The sequence below is a fragment of the Mytilus trossulus genome, chromosome 3 (assembly GCF_036588685.1).
Source record: "Mytilus trossulus isolate FHL-02 chromosome 3, PNRI_Mtr1.1.1.hap1, whole genome shotgun sequence".
NCBI classification, from domain to species: Eukaryota; Metazoa; Mollusca; class Bivalvia; order Mytilida; family Mytilidae; genus Mytilus; species Mytilus trossulus.
This window is the reverse complement of record NC_086375.1, coordinates 17,917,503-17,931,955: the sequence shown is the minus strand read 5'-3', so window position 1 is coordinate 17,931,955 and position 14,453 is coordinate 17,917,503. Positions and strand designations below refer to the sequence as shown.

At 30.9% G+C, this 14,453-nt stretch overlaps 2 protein-coding genes across 2 annotated transcripts in view; one reads left to right on the top strand and one right to left on the bottom strand.

Moving 5' to 3' along the window:
• The window catches only part of LOC134710298 (propionyl-CoA carboxylase beta chain, mitochondrial-like), a 45,945-nt gene extending 34,145 nt beyond the window's left edge, over positions 1-11,800 (top strand). The window contains exons 11-17 of the mRNA XM_063570603.1: positions 465-546; positions 1,014-1,137; positions 4,258-4,365; positions 4,642-4,742; positions 5,428-5,526; positions 7,704-7,800; positions 10,507-11,800. Of these exons, the coding sequence (XP_063426673.1) occupies positions 465-546; positions 1,014-1,137; positions 4,258-4,365; positions 4,642-4,742; positions 5,428-5,526; positions 7,704-7,800; positions 10,507-10,628 (733 nt within the window). The 3' untranslated portion in view covers positions 10,629-11,800. The remainder of the gene's footprint in view (positions 1-464; positions 547-1,013; positions 1,138-4,257; positions 4,366-4,641; positions 4,743-5,427; positions 5,527-7,703; positions 7,801-10,506) is intronic.
• LOC134710297 (uncharacterized) lies at positions 1,341-3,775 on the bottom strand. The gene has a single exon (XM_063570602.1). The coding sequence runs from the start codon at positions 3,439-3,441 to the stop codon at positions 1,780-1,782; it is 1,662 nt and encodes a 553-aa protein (XP_063426672.1). The 5' UTR covers positions 3,442-3,775; the 3' UTR covers positions 1,341-1,779.
• Positions 11,801-14,453: the final 2,653 nt, after the last annotated feature.

Genomic DNA, 14,453 nt, shown 5'->3' with positions numbered 1-14,453 from the left:
TCAACAATTGTTGTTAAGTTTTCATCTTAAGTCAGTTTGATAGGAACGACTTGTGATAGAAAGGTAGGTTAGTATCAGTACATATCAGTTTCTTGACTATTTCAAGGCCCTCCCTGCTAGGTAATAGTCAAGCATATGAACTATCAAGCAATGTTGCTGTCCATTATATTGTATTTTTATGAACTTTATGCTGACAGAAAAGTTTTCAGCCATGGGCAAAAGTGCTTACACCTTACAGATACATATACATATATGGCAGTTATCAGTACCTTAGAACAACTTGCTTAAATTTTTTTCCTCCTGAGAATGTAAAGTTTATACATATTATTGCAAACATTATACAGGCCAATGCAAAGTGCACAAAAATATGAAAGTAGTGCCTACTGAAAGATGAAAGAAGAGTTATGAACCACACTTATAAAGTATACAAGCTATTGAATATGACATTGATATCTATTTCACAGATTTAGGGATGTACCTGGCTTGGATACAGTTGTTCCATTGGAAACTACAGCAGCTTATGACATCAAAGATGTAATTCTTGGTGTAAGTATAGAACTAAAACAATGTCATTTGTAACATCTGTATTGAAGCAACCTTTAACTTTGAGTGTGTTCATAATGTGGTCAGCATGTTCTTTCATTTAAAAAAACCCACCAACATTTAAAAGTAACACTAGATAGTCACCAGGAATAACCATGTTGTTGATGAATACAAATGAGGTTGAATTATTGACTTGCAAATCAACGATACATCAGCAATATTTCTTTTTTTGACTGAATTGAAAGAAACTGAATCCTAATAGCTAATATTATTTCTATATTTTGCTTTACGTATTTAATGGTTGAAATAAAGAAATCATATTTTAATTTTGGTCTTATTTGTAGCAAGTGCCTGTTTAACATATCCACATCAATTAGACTGTGATGGATAGCTGTCTCATATGCAATCATACAACACCTACTGGTTTTTATATCAATGTCCTTACAAATGATTCTCTTTTATATATGTAGGTAGCTGATGATATGGAATTCTTTGAGATTATGCCTAATTATGCCAAGAATATTGTTGTTGGATTTACTAGAATGAATGGTCAGACTGTTGGTGTTGTAGGAAATCAACCTAAAGTTGCAGCAGGTAAATAAAATTTATAAAAAAAAGTCAAAGCTAACAGTAGATTATATTTTAATGTGATAATAAAATTGATAAAAACAAATTACACAGGAAGAAAATAACAGTATGATAGAAACTAATGACAGCTGACATAAGATAAAAAATAAAAATGAATTGGCAAACAATTTTGCTTTGAAAATCTTCAAAATACTTAATTGGTGATCAGAAACAAATCTAAAAACTGTTAGAATTATTTTATTAAAATTATTCAATGTGAAATTATCCAATTGTACTATCATGGTAGGGGAGACAACTCTGACTATATCAAAAAATGCATCTAAAATTTCTAGCATGTAAATTATATAAATACATCTAGTTGTATGTTTATTTGATATTTAAAGAAATTTGCATAAACATTTATTACTCAGTGTTGTAACTATGTACAGTGTGCACACAAATTTGTGCATTGATTTGATCTTCCATCTGAATAAAGATGATTAATAACATACATGGCCTATATATTTAAACAAGTTAATATTTTAGTTATATACAAAATTCAGTGCAGAAAATAGATGTAGTGATTAAAACTATGTACAGGAGATGCTATTTCTTAAAAGGAATATACTAAATTATTATTAATAAAAGAGATCTTTTAAAACCTGTAAGTTAGGTTAGCTTTACACAATTTATCTTAGCCTTACTAAATTTTTCTTTAACATATGTATTACATCCAATCCATAAAACTTGGTTTTTGTCAATACAAAGACCTAATGGTAATTCTATTCCCAAGCATTTAACATCCTTACATACAATAAGTTTCCCATCAGCATTTAATACATGTATAGTATGATTTTCACAGTCAGAAACTAAAATTGTATCTGAAGAGGTTATTGCTATATCATCTGGATAGAAATGTTCCTGATCAGAGTTGATACTGTTGTAACCATTGTAGGTCCAATAGAGTTTCCCCCTCTCATCTAACATTACTACCCTCCCCTCCCATTCTGTGTTTATGATATCTACAACTAATATCTTATCATTGAAAGATTGGATTCTGTATGGATATGTTAAAAGACTTTCAAATTCAATAGTAGTTTGTATGTAACAATCTTGGTTCATAATCACAAGTGTTCTAATACTGTCTTTTGTTGCAGGTATTTTTAAAGATTCTGTCAGCCCTATTATTATCTTATGGTCTTTTGTGATATGAATACCTAATGTTTTCAATGGAGAAAAAGATTTAAATGTTTTTAATTGTCCATCTTTGGTATGAAGTTTTATTTCACTTTCTTCAGATGATACAAGTATTTCTCCATCCCTTGTCTTAGCCATATCATATACTTTTATCTTAATTTCTCTTTGTACTTTGATACGATGATTTCCAAATATTATTTTTTGTAGTTTTTGACTAGAATAACTTCCTACAAAGGCACAGTTGTCACTATAGAATAGGATGTTTGTCACATTTTGAATAACGCTTTGATAAGAGTCTATCAGTTCCAAGTCTGGAATTGTATAAAGATCACCAAGCACTGATTGCCTCCCTAATTTCTCTTGCATATTGCTAGGAATGAATTTGACCTCATTATGTTTCATTTTTTTGACAGGATACTTTGTCAATGGAGATAAAATGTCTGCTAGTTGATGATACTGCTTTGATTGATTAAGATTGCTGATTCTGTCCTCCAAGTTATCCTCATTCTTTTTCATGGTTGAAAGTTCTGCTTTGATTATATTTTCTGACGATTTTGATTTTGTTTCCAGTTCTTGTAAAAGGTCTGCAACATATTTTGTAATAGACTCCTTCATTTCTTTCTCTGTTTGTTTAACTGCTTCCCTTGTTTCTTTCAAATTGTTGTTCCCATCTGAGAGTATTTTGTTCAGTTTGCCCTTTGCATTTCTGAGAAAATGAAGGTTTGATTTCAATTTGTTTATAAGTTTTTCCTTTTCAGAGATTATTTCATTATAGGCTTCATCCAGGGGTTTATAATCATGTAGTTTATGAGTGTCAGATAAACATTTTGAACAAGCTGGCTGACTGCAGTCTTTACAGTAGACGAAACACTTTTGTTGACAATGCATTGTACATACCATGCTCTCAAGATAAACTTTATCTATTGATGGGGCAGCATCCTCTGTTTCAATTGATTTATACCTGATAATTTCATGTTCCTTAGATGCCTTGCTTTTACTGTGTATCTTTGTACTGCACAATTGACATAGAAATAGTTCACAGTTAATACACTTCCACTTAATCTCTGGTGATTCTTCACAGAACTGACACAGGGTTGGGGTCTGTGTTTTTCCATCAGACAGTGAAAAGGCCATTGTAGTGATGGGTCCAGTTAAAATGGGTGGCTCAAAATAATAGGATTTGTGTTGTCATTGTAAGATAATTTTTCACAGATAAAATCAAGATTCATTGATATAATCAAGACCATTTCATAGATTACATTTAAAAGTAAATACAATGTACTAAATAATGTTTTATCTTTCAAATGTTTATAAACGCTTGATAACAGTAAATGTGAAGTAAGTATTAAATTTATTTGGAGGAAATTGATAGGAAACAAAGCAAGAAGCAAGAAATAAAGGGGAAATATATACATATCACGTAATGTTTATGATCATTTCTCTTTTATTACAAAAAATTCATCTGCTGCAGTACATGTTGGGTACCAAAAAAAGGGTGAATATATGAACCACTTAACTCTTTTCTGTTAAGCTGAAGATATAATAATTTTGCCTGATTCTTCCAAATATGTCAGCTACTGAGCTATTAGTGAAACAGTTGATCAAACCAAACAGTATTGATAGCCCCTCATAAATGTATTTTTATGCCCCACCTAATAGAGAGGCATTATATTTTCTGGTCTGTCCCTCCGTTGGTCCGTCCGTCTGTGGTCCATTGGTCCGTCCGTTTGTCTGTCCCACTTCAGGTTAAAGTTTTTGGTTTAGATAGTTTTTGATGATGCTGAAGTCCAATCAACTTGAAACTTAGTACACATGTTGCTTATGATATGATCTTTCTAATTTTTAAGCCAAATTAGACTTTTGACCCCAATTACACAGTCCATTGAACATGGAAAATGATAGTGCAATCTGTGTACTTTGGACACATTCTTGTTTTTTTTATATTTCCAGGTTGTTTAGATATAAATGCTTCAGTTAAAGGTGCCAGATTTGTCAGATTCTGTGATTCCTTCAACATTCCTATAGTTACATTTGTGGATGTACCTGGATTTTTACCTGGTAAGTTAAATTGAAAATGCTTGGTCACATTGAATAAGATTGTAGAAGCAATGCTTTAACATTTATAGAATTAATAATGTGAAAACATATTTGATTTGATGCTGTAAATGTTGAGGAAAAAATAAAAATCTGTTTTGCTTCCAACACTACAAATTTAAACTTTATTCAAAATTAGTTATTCAAAATATGATAATTTAATTCAAAGTTATGTTTCAAATAATTTTCTAAATTATTCATACCATGAAGTACAATATATGATGTGTATATATATTGCAGGTACTGGGCAGGAATATGGAGGAATCATCAGGCATGGTGCTAAATTGTTATATGCTTTTGCTGAGGCTACTGTTCCTAAAATTACAGTTATCACTAGAAAGGTTGGTTACAGGTGGAAAAAAATAATACTTTTGCATCTCAAAAAGAAAAATGGTATGACTGCCAATGGCGCAACTCTCCACAACAAACCAAATGACATAGAGAAATTAACGACCTTAGGTCACTGTATGGCCTTCAACAATGAGCTAAACCCATAAGCATACATTGCTTTCTGTGTACATGCTAAATTATGTAAGATTTCTGCCTCCAACTGACATTTAACAAGCTGATTAATACTTTTTTTCTGAAACCTGCAAACTTTTAACTTCTGAAGCTGTACAAAACTTACAAATATTAATATTTGGCAAATGTGTCTGGTGTGATAGGTTTGAGAAACAAATACAAAATCTATTAAAAAAAACAATGAAAATATCAGTCAGATTTTCCTCCTATGCTAATGAACAAATCCAAACCTAATTCAGTGCAACAATTAAGAGTCAGTTGAGGAACCTAACATATTTCTATGGACATCCTTACAGGACATTTTAATATATTTGCTCACCCAGTATCAATATACTCAGTGTCTTTTATATAAAAAAAAATTTATGTGTGATTTTAATGTTTATTGAATACTTGATCAAACTTGTACTTGTGAACAACACAAACAAAAGTGTTTCTTGTTATAAAAAGGATGATTCTCGTAATTGGTAAGTTAGATTACATATTCCATCCATTTGACTTTTTCAGGCTTATGGTGGAGCATATGATGTGATGAGTTCTAAACATTTGAGAGGTGATACAAACTATGCTTGGCCAACTGCAGAGGTTGCTGTCATGGGCGCAAAGGTAAAGTTGTGGAATTGTAATAAACAGGATTTAATTTTTAGAACTAATATTTTATTATGAAAATTTCTACATTCTGTTAGAGATTCTGAGGGAAATGGTTACTTGCCTATCGAAAAAAATCCAATATTGAGCAGCACAATAATAATTTTTTTTTAAATATTGTCAAAAGAAACATGAGGCTGTTCAAAAATTGAATGTATATGGGGTCAGAAGGCATTTGATTAAAATAAATGGGTTTGTTATTTTTTTAATTTATTTTAAATATTTTGAGCAATTAGAGGGAATATTTAAAAATCAATTGTCGAAAGAACAGTGGAAGGGTTTTCCACCTCACCTGTTTACATTTAAAATTTGAATGAACTTTTATGAAGTTGTATACAAAGTCTTCTTAAGCTAAAAATAAGTTGCCTTTGTAAAGAAATATGTGTTTGTAGATCTTTTCTTTGAATTATGGGAGATAATCAGCTATTTCTAGTTTGAAATACATGTAGTCACATTATTTATGGATTCCAAAAATAAATGATTTCTTTATTTTTTCGATTGAAATAATGAAGATATTTGTCCACTTTCATCATACAAAATGCAAAATGTTGTCATATGATAGTTTCAATGAAACTGTTTCAAAATTATATGATTTGTATACACTTTGGGCTTAAAATAAGGTAGATAATTTGCTATTTTAAGTTTAAAAACTGTCCAATTGCATGTGATTTTGTAAAATATATGGCTTCTACATACGTTAACGTAGTGCAAAAATGGCTACTACTGATTTTAAGTTCTACCAAGATGCCATCCATGACAAACACAAAAGGGAAATAACTCTTTTTTTGATGTCACAGACTGCAACGTTCTTAAGCAAATTAAAGCAAAAATTAATGAAGTCCTTTTTAATTTTGGAACAGTCCTTAGGCCACGTTTTTTTAATTTGTTGGTTTACGTATTTTCCCCATGAAAAAGTCGGGTCGGTCGGTCGGAAAAAAAAAGAAAAAAAAAAATCTTTCAAGACAAAAAAAAAAGCAAAATAAATATACATTTCACCTTTCTAACAAAATGTTTTTTTCTGCTATTTTGTCATCATTTCAAATTTTAGTTTGATGAAATATTCTTGCTCAGCTGTCATAAATATCGCATGACACTGTCTAATGATTTGCCGTAAAAAAGGGGGGGTGTTCACAGACAAAGACGAAATTAAATCGTCTTTTCACAAACAAGAAAAACAAATTCGCGTAGCTCTTAATCAATTCCAGAAAACTTGGTGAGTAATGATCTTCAAAAACGAAAACTGATAAAGAAAAAAATGTAAAAAACGTCGTACGAAAATAAGTTTCAACACACGTGTCAAAACCGTAATAGACTCGTCCACGAAAAAAACGAGAATATCGGGTTAATCTAGTGTCATGCATTCCCGTTTTTATTCCAAATGGACGATATTTTTTTTTATTATCCATGAAACAAGAAAATTCTAAATGACTTGTTGATATTCAGAACTTTTACTTCCAAGGTGCTTTCCACCTGTCCACATTTGGACAAGTCTCTTTCTATGAGATTATGCATCTTACAGACTGATGACAAATAAGGAAAACGAACTTATTGTGTAAAGGGTTTTGAACACAGATTTTGTTCCGCAAAATTATTTGCGTAAACGACATTTCAAGGTCAGTTATATTTGATTCGTCTATTTTTAGAAACGTAAACTGGAAGTTTTATTTTTTCACAACAGAGAGTGTAATCAATTTTGTTAGTGATTCATGCATATCATAAAAAAAGAAGAATTTAATTATTTTTCAGGGATAATGTATTTGTTTGGGTTGGCGGGAATAAAAAAGCATGAAAAGTCAATTTTATTTTTATTCTAAGAATCGGCAAAATGGGGTCGGCGGATCCGTAAACCAACAAATTAAAAAATCCTGGCCTTATATGTTCCTGTATTGATAGGAATGAAAACCTAATTAAGACATATTACACCATATTTTATTCTTTTTTTTCCAATATAATATTTCGAGATTATCGTTGGTCATCTCAACAAGATTGATTTTCTAGCTTGACCAATGATAATCTGTTTATTTCTATTTTACCAATGACAACTTCTATTTCATTGACAAAGGGCATGTTCATCCTTAGTTTCTAGCAATCAAAGGAAAATTTCATAAAATAGCAATGATATTATATTATTTCAGGGAGCTGTGTCTATTATATTCCGTGGTAAAGATCAGGATAAAAATGAAGCAGAATATGTAGAAAAGTTTGCTAATCCCTTCCCAGCAGCTGTCAGAGGTAAAGTGTTCAATATAAGGTAGTGGTAAGATCAAAGTAGTCATCCTTGATGTTGATGATGTTAAGATGGTCAGTACGGTACTTATCCTCCTAGAATCATTCAATTGTGACATTGCAAATCCCTGATAGCAATGTTTGTAAGATGTAAGTGAAAATTCATGCTAAGCAGCTGTCAAGAGTTAAAAAGATGTCAGTGCAAATTCTTTATTATGAACTGTCAGAGTTAGAAGATTCGATTTTATCCCTGCTCAGAATCTGTCTGAGTTAAAATACATGTCAGTGCAATTCCCTGCTCAGTGTTTGTTAGATCTTATGGTGCCAGTGCTAAGCAAATGTCTGACTTATCCTGACATTAGTGCAAATTCCTGCTTGACCTTTGTCAAGGTTTTCAAAACTTTATCATAACAAAAATCCTGACTTAAAGTTTATTTATCTTCATTTGTCCATATTAAACTATAGTTGAACATATTCTTAGTATTGATACAATGCAGTGCTTAATTTTTATACGACCGCAAATTTTGAAAAAATTTTCGTCGTATATTGCTATCACGTTGGCGTCGTCTTCGTCGTCGTCGTCGTCCGAATACTTTTAGTTTTCGCACTCTAACTTTAGTAAAAGTGAATAGAAATCTATGAAATTTTAACACAAGGTTTATGACCATAAAAGGAAGGCTGGTATTGATTTTGGGAGTTTTGGTCCCAATATTTTAGGAATTAGGGGCCAAAAAGGGCCCAAATAAGCATTTTCTTGGTTTTCGCACTATAACTTTAGTTTAAGTTAATAGAAATCTATGAAATTTTGACACAAGGTTTATGACCACAAAAGAAAGGTTGGGATTGATTTTGGGAGTTTTGGTTTCAACAGTTTAGGAATTAGGGGCCAAAAAAGGGTCCAAATAAGCATTATTCTTGGTTTTCGCACAATTACTTTAGTTAAAGTAAATAGAAATCAATGAAATTTAAACACAATGTTTATGACCACAAAAGGAAGGTTGGTATTGATTTTGGGAGTTTCGGTCCCAACAGTTTAGGAATTAGGGGCCAAAAAGGGACCCAAATAAGCATTTTTCTTGGTTTTCGCACCATAGCGTTAGTATAAGTAAATAGAAATCTATGAAATTTAAACACAAGGTTTATGACTATAAAAGGAAGGTTGGTATTGATTTTGGGAGTTGTGGTCTAAACAGTTAAGGAAAAAGGGGCCCAAAGGGTCCAAAATTAAACTTTGTTTTGATTTCATCAAAATTGAATAATTGGGGTTCTTTAATATGCCGAATCTAACTGTGTATGTAGATTCTTAATTTTTGGTCCCGTTTTCAAATTGGTCTATATTAAGGTCCAAAGGGTCCAAAATTAAACTTAGTTTGATTTTAACAAAAATTGAAACCTTGGGGTTCTTTGATATGCTGAATCTAAAAATGTATTTAGATTTTTGATTATTGGCCCAGTTTTCAAGTTGGCCCAAATCGAGGTCCAAAATTAAACATTGTTTGATTTCATCAAAAATTGAATAATTGGGGTTCTTTGATATGCCAAATCTAACTGTGTATGTAGATTCTTAATTTTTGGTCCAGTTTTAAAATTGGTCTAAATTAAAGTGCAAAGGGTCCAAAATTAAACTAAGTTTGATTTTAACAAAAATCAAATTCTTGGGCCTCTTTGATATGCTGAATCTAAACATGTACTTAGATTTTTGATTATGGGCCCAGTTTTCAAGTTGGTCCAAATCAGGATCTAAAATTATTATATTAAGTATTGTGCAATAGCAAGTCTTTTCAATTGCACAGTATTGTGCAATGGCAAGAAATATCTAATTTCACAATATTGTGAAATAGCAAATTTTTTTTTAATTAAGAGTTATCTTTCTTTGTCCAGTAAAGTAAGCAAGAAATATCTGCAAGAATTTTTTTTAATTGGAGTTATCTTTCTTTGTCCAGAATCAACTTAAATCTTTGTTATATACAATATACAATGTATATTCACTTTTTACTACCAACTGATAAATTTAAATTATCTTTACCATTCAGTGATAACAAGCAGTTTTTTTTACATCTTAATATTTTTTGATGTATTTAAATGAGTAGTAATTGTTGCAAACTCCATTAGAATATTTTAATTGAAATTAGTTTTGGAATAAGGGAAAGGGGGATGTGATTAAAAAATTGGGTTCAATTTTTCTCATTTGAAATTTCATGAATAAAAAGAAAATTTCTTCAAACATTTTTTTGAGAGGATTAATATTCAACAGCATAGTATATTGCTCTAAGAGAAAACAAAAATTTTAAGTTCATTTGAATACATTCATTCTGTGTCAGAAACCTATGCTGTGTCAACTATTTAATCACAATCCAAATTTAGAGGGGAATCCAGCTTGAATGTTGTGTCCATACTTGCCCCAACTGTTCAGGGTTCAAATTCTGCGGTCGTATAAAGCTACGCCCTGCGGAGCATCTGGTTAGTTCTGACTTCAAAATGAATGCAACTCTGTCCATCAGAGTAAAGCAGTGTTATATTGACTATGCAGATGGAACCTAATAAATGTAAATACCAAGAGATACAGCTGATACACCCTTATTGTGCATATTGAAATTGTTTAAAGAATAAAATGGGATATTGCAAATGTACTTTATCATATATTCAACATGTGAAAAATTTACCAAAACATCACAATTAAAATTGAAATAATGATATGTGTTATTATTTTAGGTTTTGTTGATGACATCATAGAACCACGTTCAACTCGAAGAAGAATCTGTCAAGACTTACAAGTACTGGTTAGCAAGAAGAGAGAAAACCCATGGAAGAAACATGCTAATATGCCATTGTAAATACTGTTGTTTTTTTAATGAACTCAAGTGAGAAACGCTTGCTTAGACCTGAACTGAAAACTATTCCATGAGCTTAGATATTGGAGGACGATTTCCAGGATCTAGATTGTATTTAGAGAAGGAATTTGTTGATTATCTTTCTGAGGATTGAATATCAAAATTTGTTAGCACATTTTGAAGGAATTGAAAAGTACTGTATCTTTAAATCTAAGTTTGGATGTATGTGCATGGGAAAATATGTTTTATTTGTGAATAGTAAAATCTTCTTTCTTTATTCCTATATATGTATTAGATTAGATTGGGAAATGATGTATTTATCTGAAGAACATTTTCACATGTTTTTCTGCATAAGAAACAAGTAACTATGTTAAACATGTATTGTATTGTTGTCTTTTTATAGCCTCTACCATACAAGTGTATTTATGGAAGATATAAATCATGTATACAACATTTTATAGTAAAGTACTCATTGTTATCAACCTATAAAGTTTTTTATTTCTTATATCTTTCATCTTTTCAACACTGACTTTCATGTGATAATGTTTTTAATACACATGATAGTACACTACAGAAAACTGCCAACGACTGACAAAAGTGGAAAATCTTCCTTACTGCCCTACACGCCAATAGTGTACAAGGGCAGTAAGAAAGTAAATAGTTATCAAAAGTACCAGGATTACAATTTTATACGTACATATACCTTTATGAGAAAACAATTTTAAAAGTTTAGAAAATAATCTATTCTTTCTGAAATCTTTTTAAATGATTTTTCTTAAAGATATACTCATTTTCATAGGTATCAAAGTGAAAGAACATACATTAATCATAGAATACATGTTTTTTGTGTGGTACACAAAATGTAATTGGTATTTATAAAGATTGTTAAAATCTTGTGCTAGCATCAAAAGTAAAAGTAAAAACAGATATTGAAGTATTGAAGCAATTTGCATAAAATAAGTTTTGATTGCAGGGAGAAAAATGTAATAAACAAGGGTATCAAATATCAAGTATGGAACACCTATCAACATAATGCTCCTTTACAATGGTGTTGAAAAAAGGTTTGATGTATTTGTCTGAAATTTATAGTTATGTAAGTGCTATGTATGTTATTGATATTTTTAAGATAATTGACTATCTACTATCTGTGATGATTTATTAAAAATCTAAAGTTATTTAATAATGTTGACTTTTTGTTCTAACCTCATTTCATTGCCATTGTTTCAAAAACTATAGGAGATCAGTTAAAAGTGTAAACTGCAGAAATGATCAGCATATAGAGATGTACCCTCCTTGCAAATTGATTAAAATGTAACTACTATAGTTTTTGACTGTTATCATAAAAACTTTAGGAGCTTGGCTAAAAGTGTTATCTAAAAAAATGTAGATGGATGATACTTACACTGCTCACATTAATAAAGGGGTGTCCTCACTATAGTTTTAATGTCTACAGTAGGTTGGAATGCCTATCAAGGTCACATACCTAGTTCAAAATTACACCATCATATTAAAGTAGAAAAAGATGTGTCCCTATTTTTAGTTTTAAAAGATTTGAGGGATATCAATAACACTTGGTATTTTCTCTATCTGAATGCTAGTTCTTGTACTATACAAAGTATTGACCTTGACCTTCAATATGTGACTTGCTTGCAGCAAAAATGTAATTATATGAATTCAAGACATCCTGCTCCCACAGGACCACCGAGGCGATTTGAAAGTTGTACAGCAACACAATACACTGAGCTTTATATTAGAATATATATAATAGCCATGCTTTTAATAGATGCAAGTAAAGCACAGAGACGCATATATGAAGAGAAAACTAAACTTTCCATGTATGAGGTCATGTATACACAAAACGATGGCATCTATTGATTTTACATCATGAAAATTGGAACAGGTTCAATTTCTGTAATATAAAATATAATCATAACAATTTTGTCTTTTAAATTATCTAAAAACTTAATTATTTTATAGTTTAAAATATGTGATAACATTCGAATTTAGAAATGAGACATATAAAGATGAGAAAAACTTCCATTTTTTTTTTTATAAAAATCTAAGATATGAATACAAGTTATACCACCATAGCACCATTTACATTTGTAGTTCAAAATAATTTATATAATGAATTCATAATTAAGTGGAGCAACCGGGTTATGAAGGAAGTGGGGACAATTCCTTGTGAATCCTTAAAAATACATCATTTCACCATTTTACCACTTTAGGTAATAAATCCCTCTAAATTAATGTCACCTCATGGTTGTCTTTAAAAAGTCTTCCAAACAAAAATTCACAGATAGGCAGATTCTTATCATAAGTGTATTTTGAGGTTGAAACAACATTACGGCGTACATCCAAAAATGCTATCGAATGCAAACGCTGAATTTAATAGCTAAAAACTGTAATATTGTTTAATATTATATAGGAGTGACAAACGGGATCTGGATAACAGATTTGGTATACAGACAATACCACGAGAAGAGATTTTAAAGTGATATACATGAAAGCGGACAACTTATACATGACGTGAAAAATGTAAAACTGTTTCGAAATTATCCACTAGAAATTTGGTATAGCAACCAAAACTTCAATCAAATTATCATCAGAATTTTCATTTAGAAACTTGGGCATTGATAAGAAATATGGTTGTTGTTTGTTTTACGTCCAGTTGCAAATATTTAGCCTGTTCAGGACGAGAACGAGGTAAGATAAGATAAGATAAGATAATTTTTTATTAACCAATCATGGTGCCCAAAATTTGAGCTATACAATCAAATGAATGAATTACAAAATAAAGCACAGAAAATGATTAGAATGATTAAAGTACATTTAGACAACCAAAAAAACACATGAATACACATTTACACTAATTAACCTTATTACCAAGTTATCGACAAAACATAGTTGTTATGGGTGCCACTGTGACCTGGAGAAATTACATAATTCTTTATAGTACTAGAACTATGGGAGGTAAACAGTACATGGTAGGTCATGAAAAGGAAGTCTGCCTGGATGAACAGAAGGAAAAAAAACACTGGAAAAATATATTGGATATGGACAGAAATTAAGACAAAATGCTACTTACGAAACTTTCAAATATTTCAGTCTGCAAGGGTTCGTTCTTAACGTGCAAAGAGGGTCACACTCTCTTAACGTGCAAAGAGGGTCACACTCTCTCAACATGAAGCAACGAATTAAAAATCTATTCGGACTGAACATGACTGTGAGATCACATTTCCAGCAACAACCAAACGATGTCCATCTATTTGGTAAGGGTTTCATTGTCGATTTGTACATATTACATCAAGGGGATGAACATATTTTTAGACTCAAATCAATTATTTCGGGTAATTAGATGTATGACAGAATGTGAAAGAAAAGCCTAGAAGTTTCAAAATGCGTCTTATACTGAACATTCCAATCCTTTGTCGCTTCAGTTATTGCAAAGCAGCTTTAAGATATATATATTTTTTTACTACGTAATCATAACATTCAAAGAATTTGCAAACTTCTCAAAATCAGACGAAGAGTTTTCGAAGGAGACAAAATACTTGTTTCTCTTTCAAGTAAAAACTTGTTTGAAATTAAACATATTCCTTCTCCCCCTTGCACCAAAAATAAAGAAAATTATGAATTGCGTCTAATTGCTATTCTGAACAGATGCATCTAACTTAATTTGCTGTTTGTTGCTGTTCATCATATTTGTTTTCGTTCATTATTTTTTACATGAATTAGGCCGTTAGTTGTCTTGTTTGAGTTGTTACACATTTGTCCTTTCGGTGCTTTTTATCTCTGACTATGCTGTATAGAGTTTGCTCATGTTGA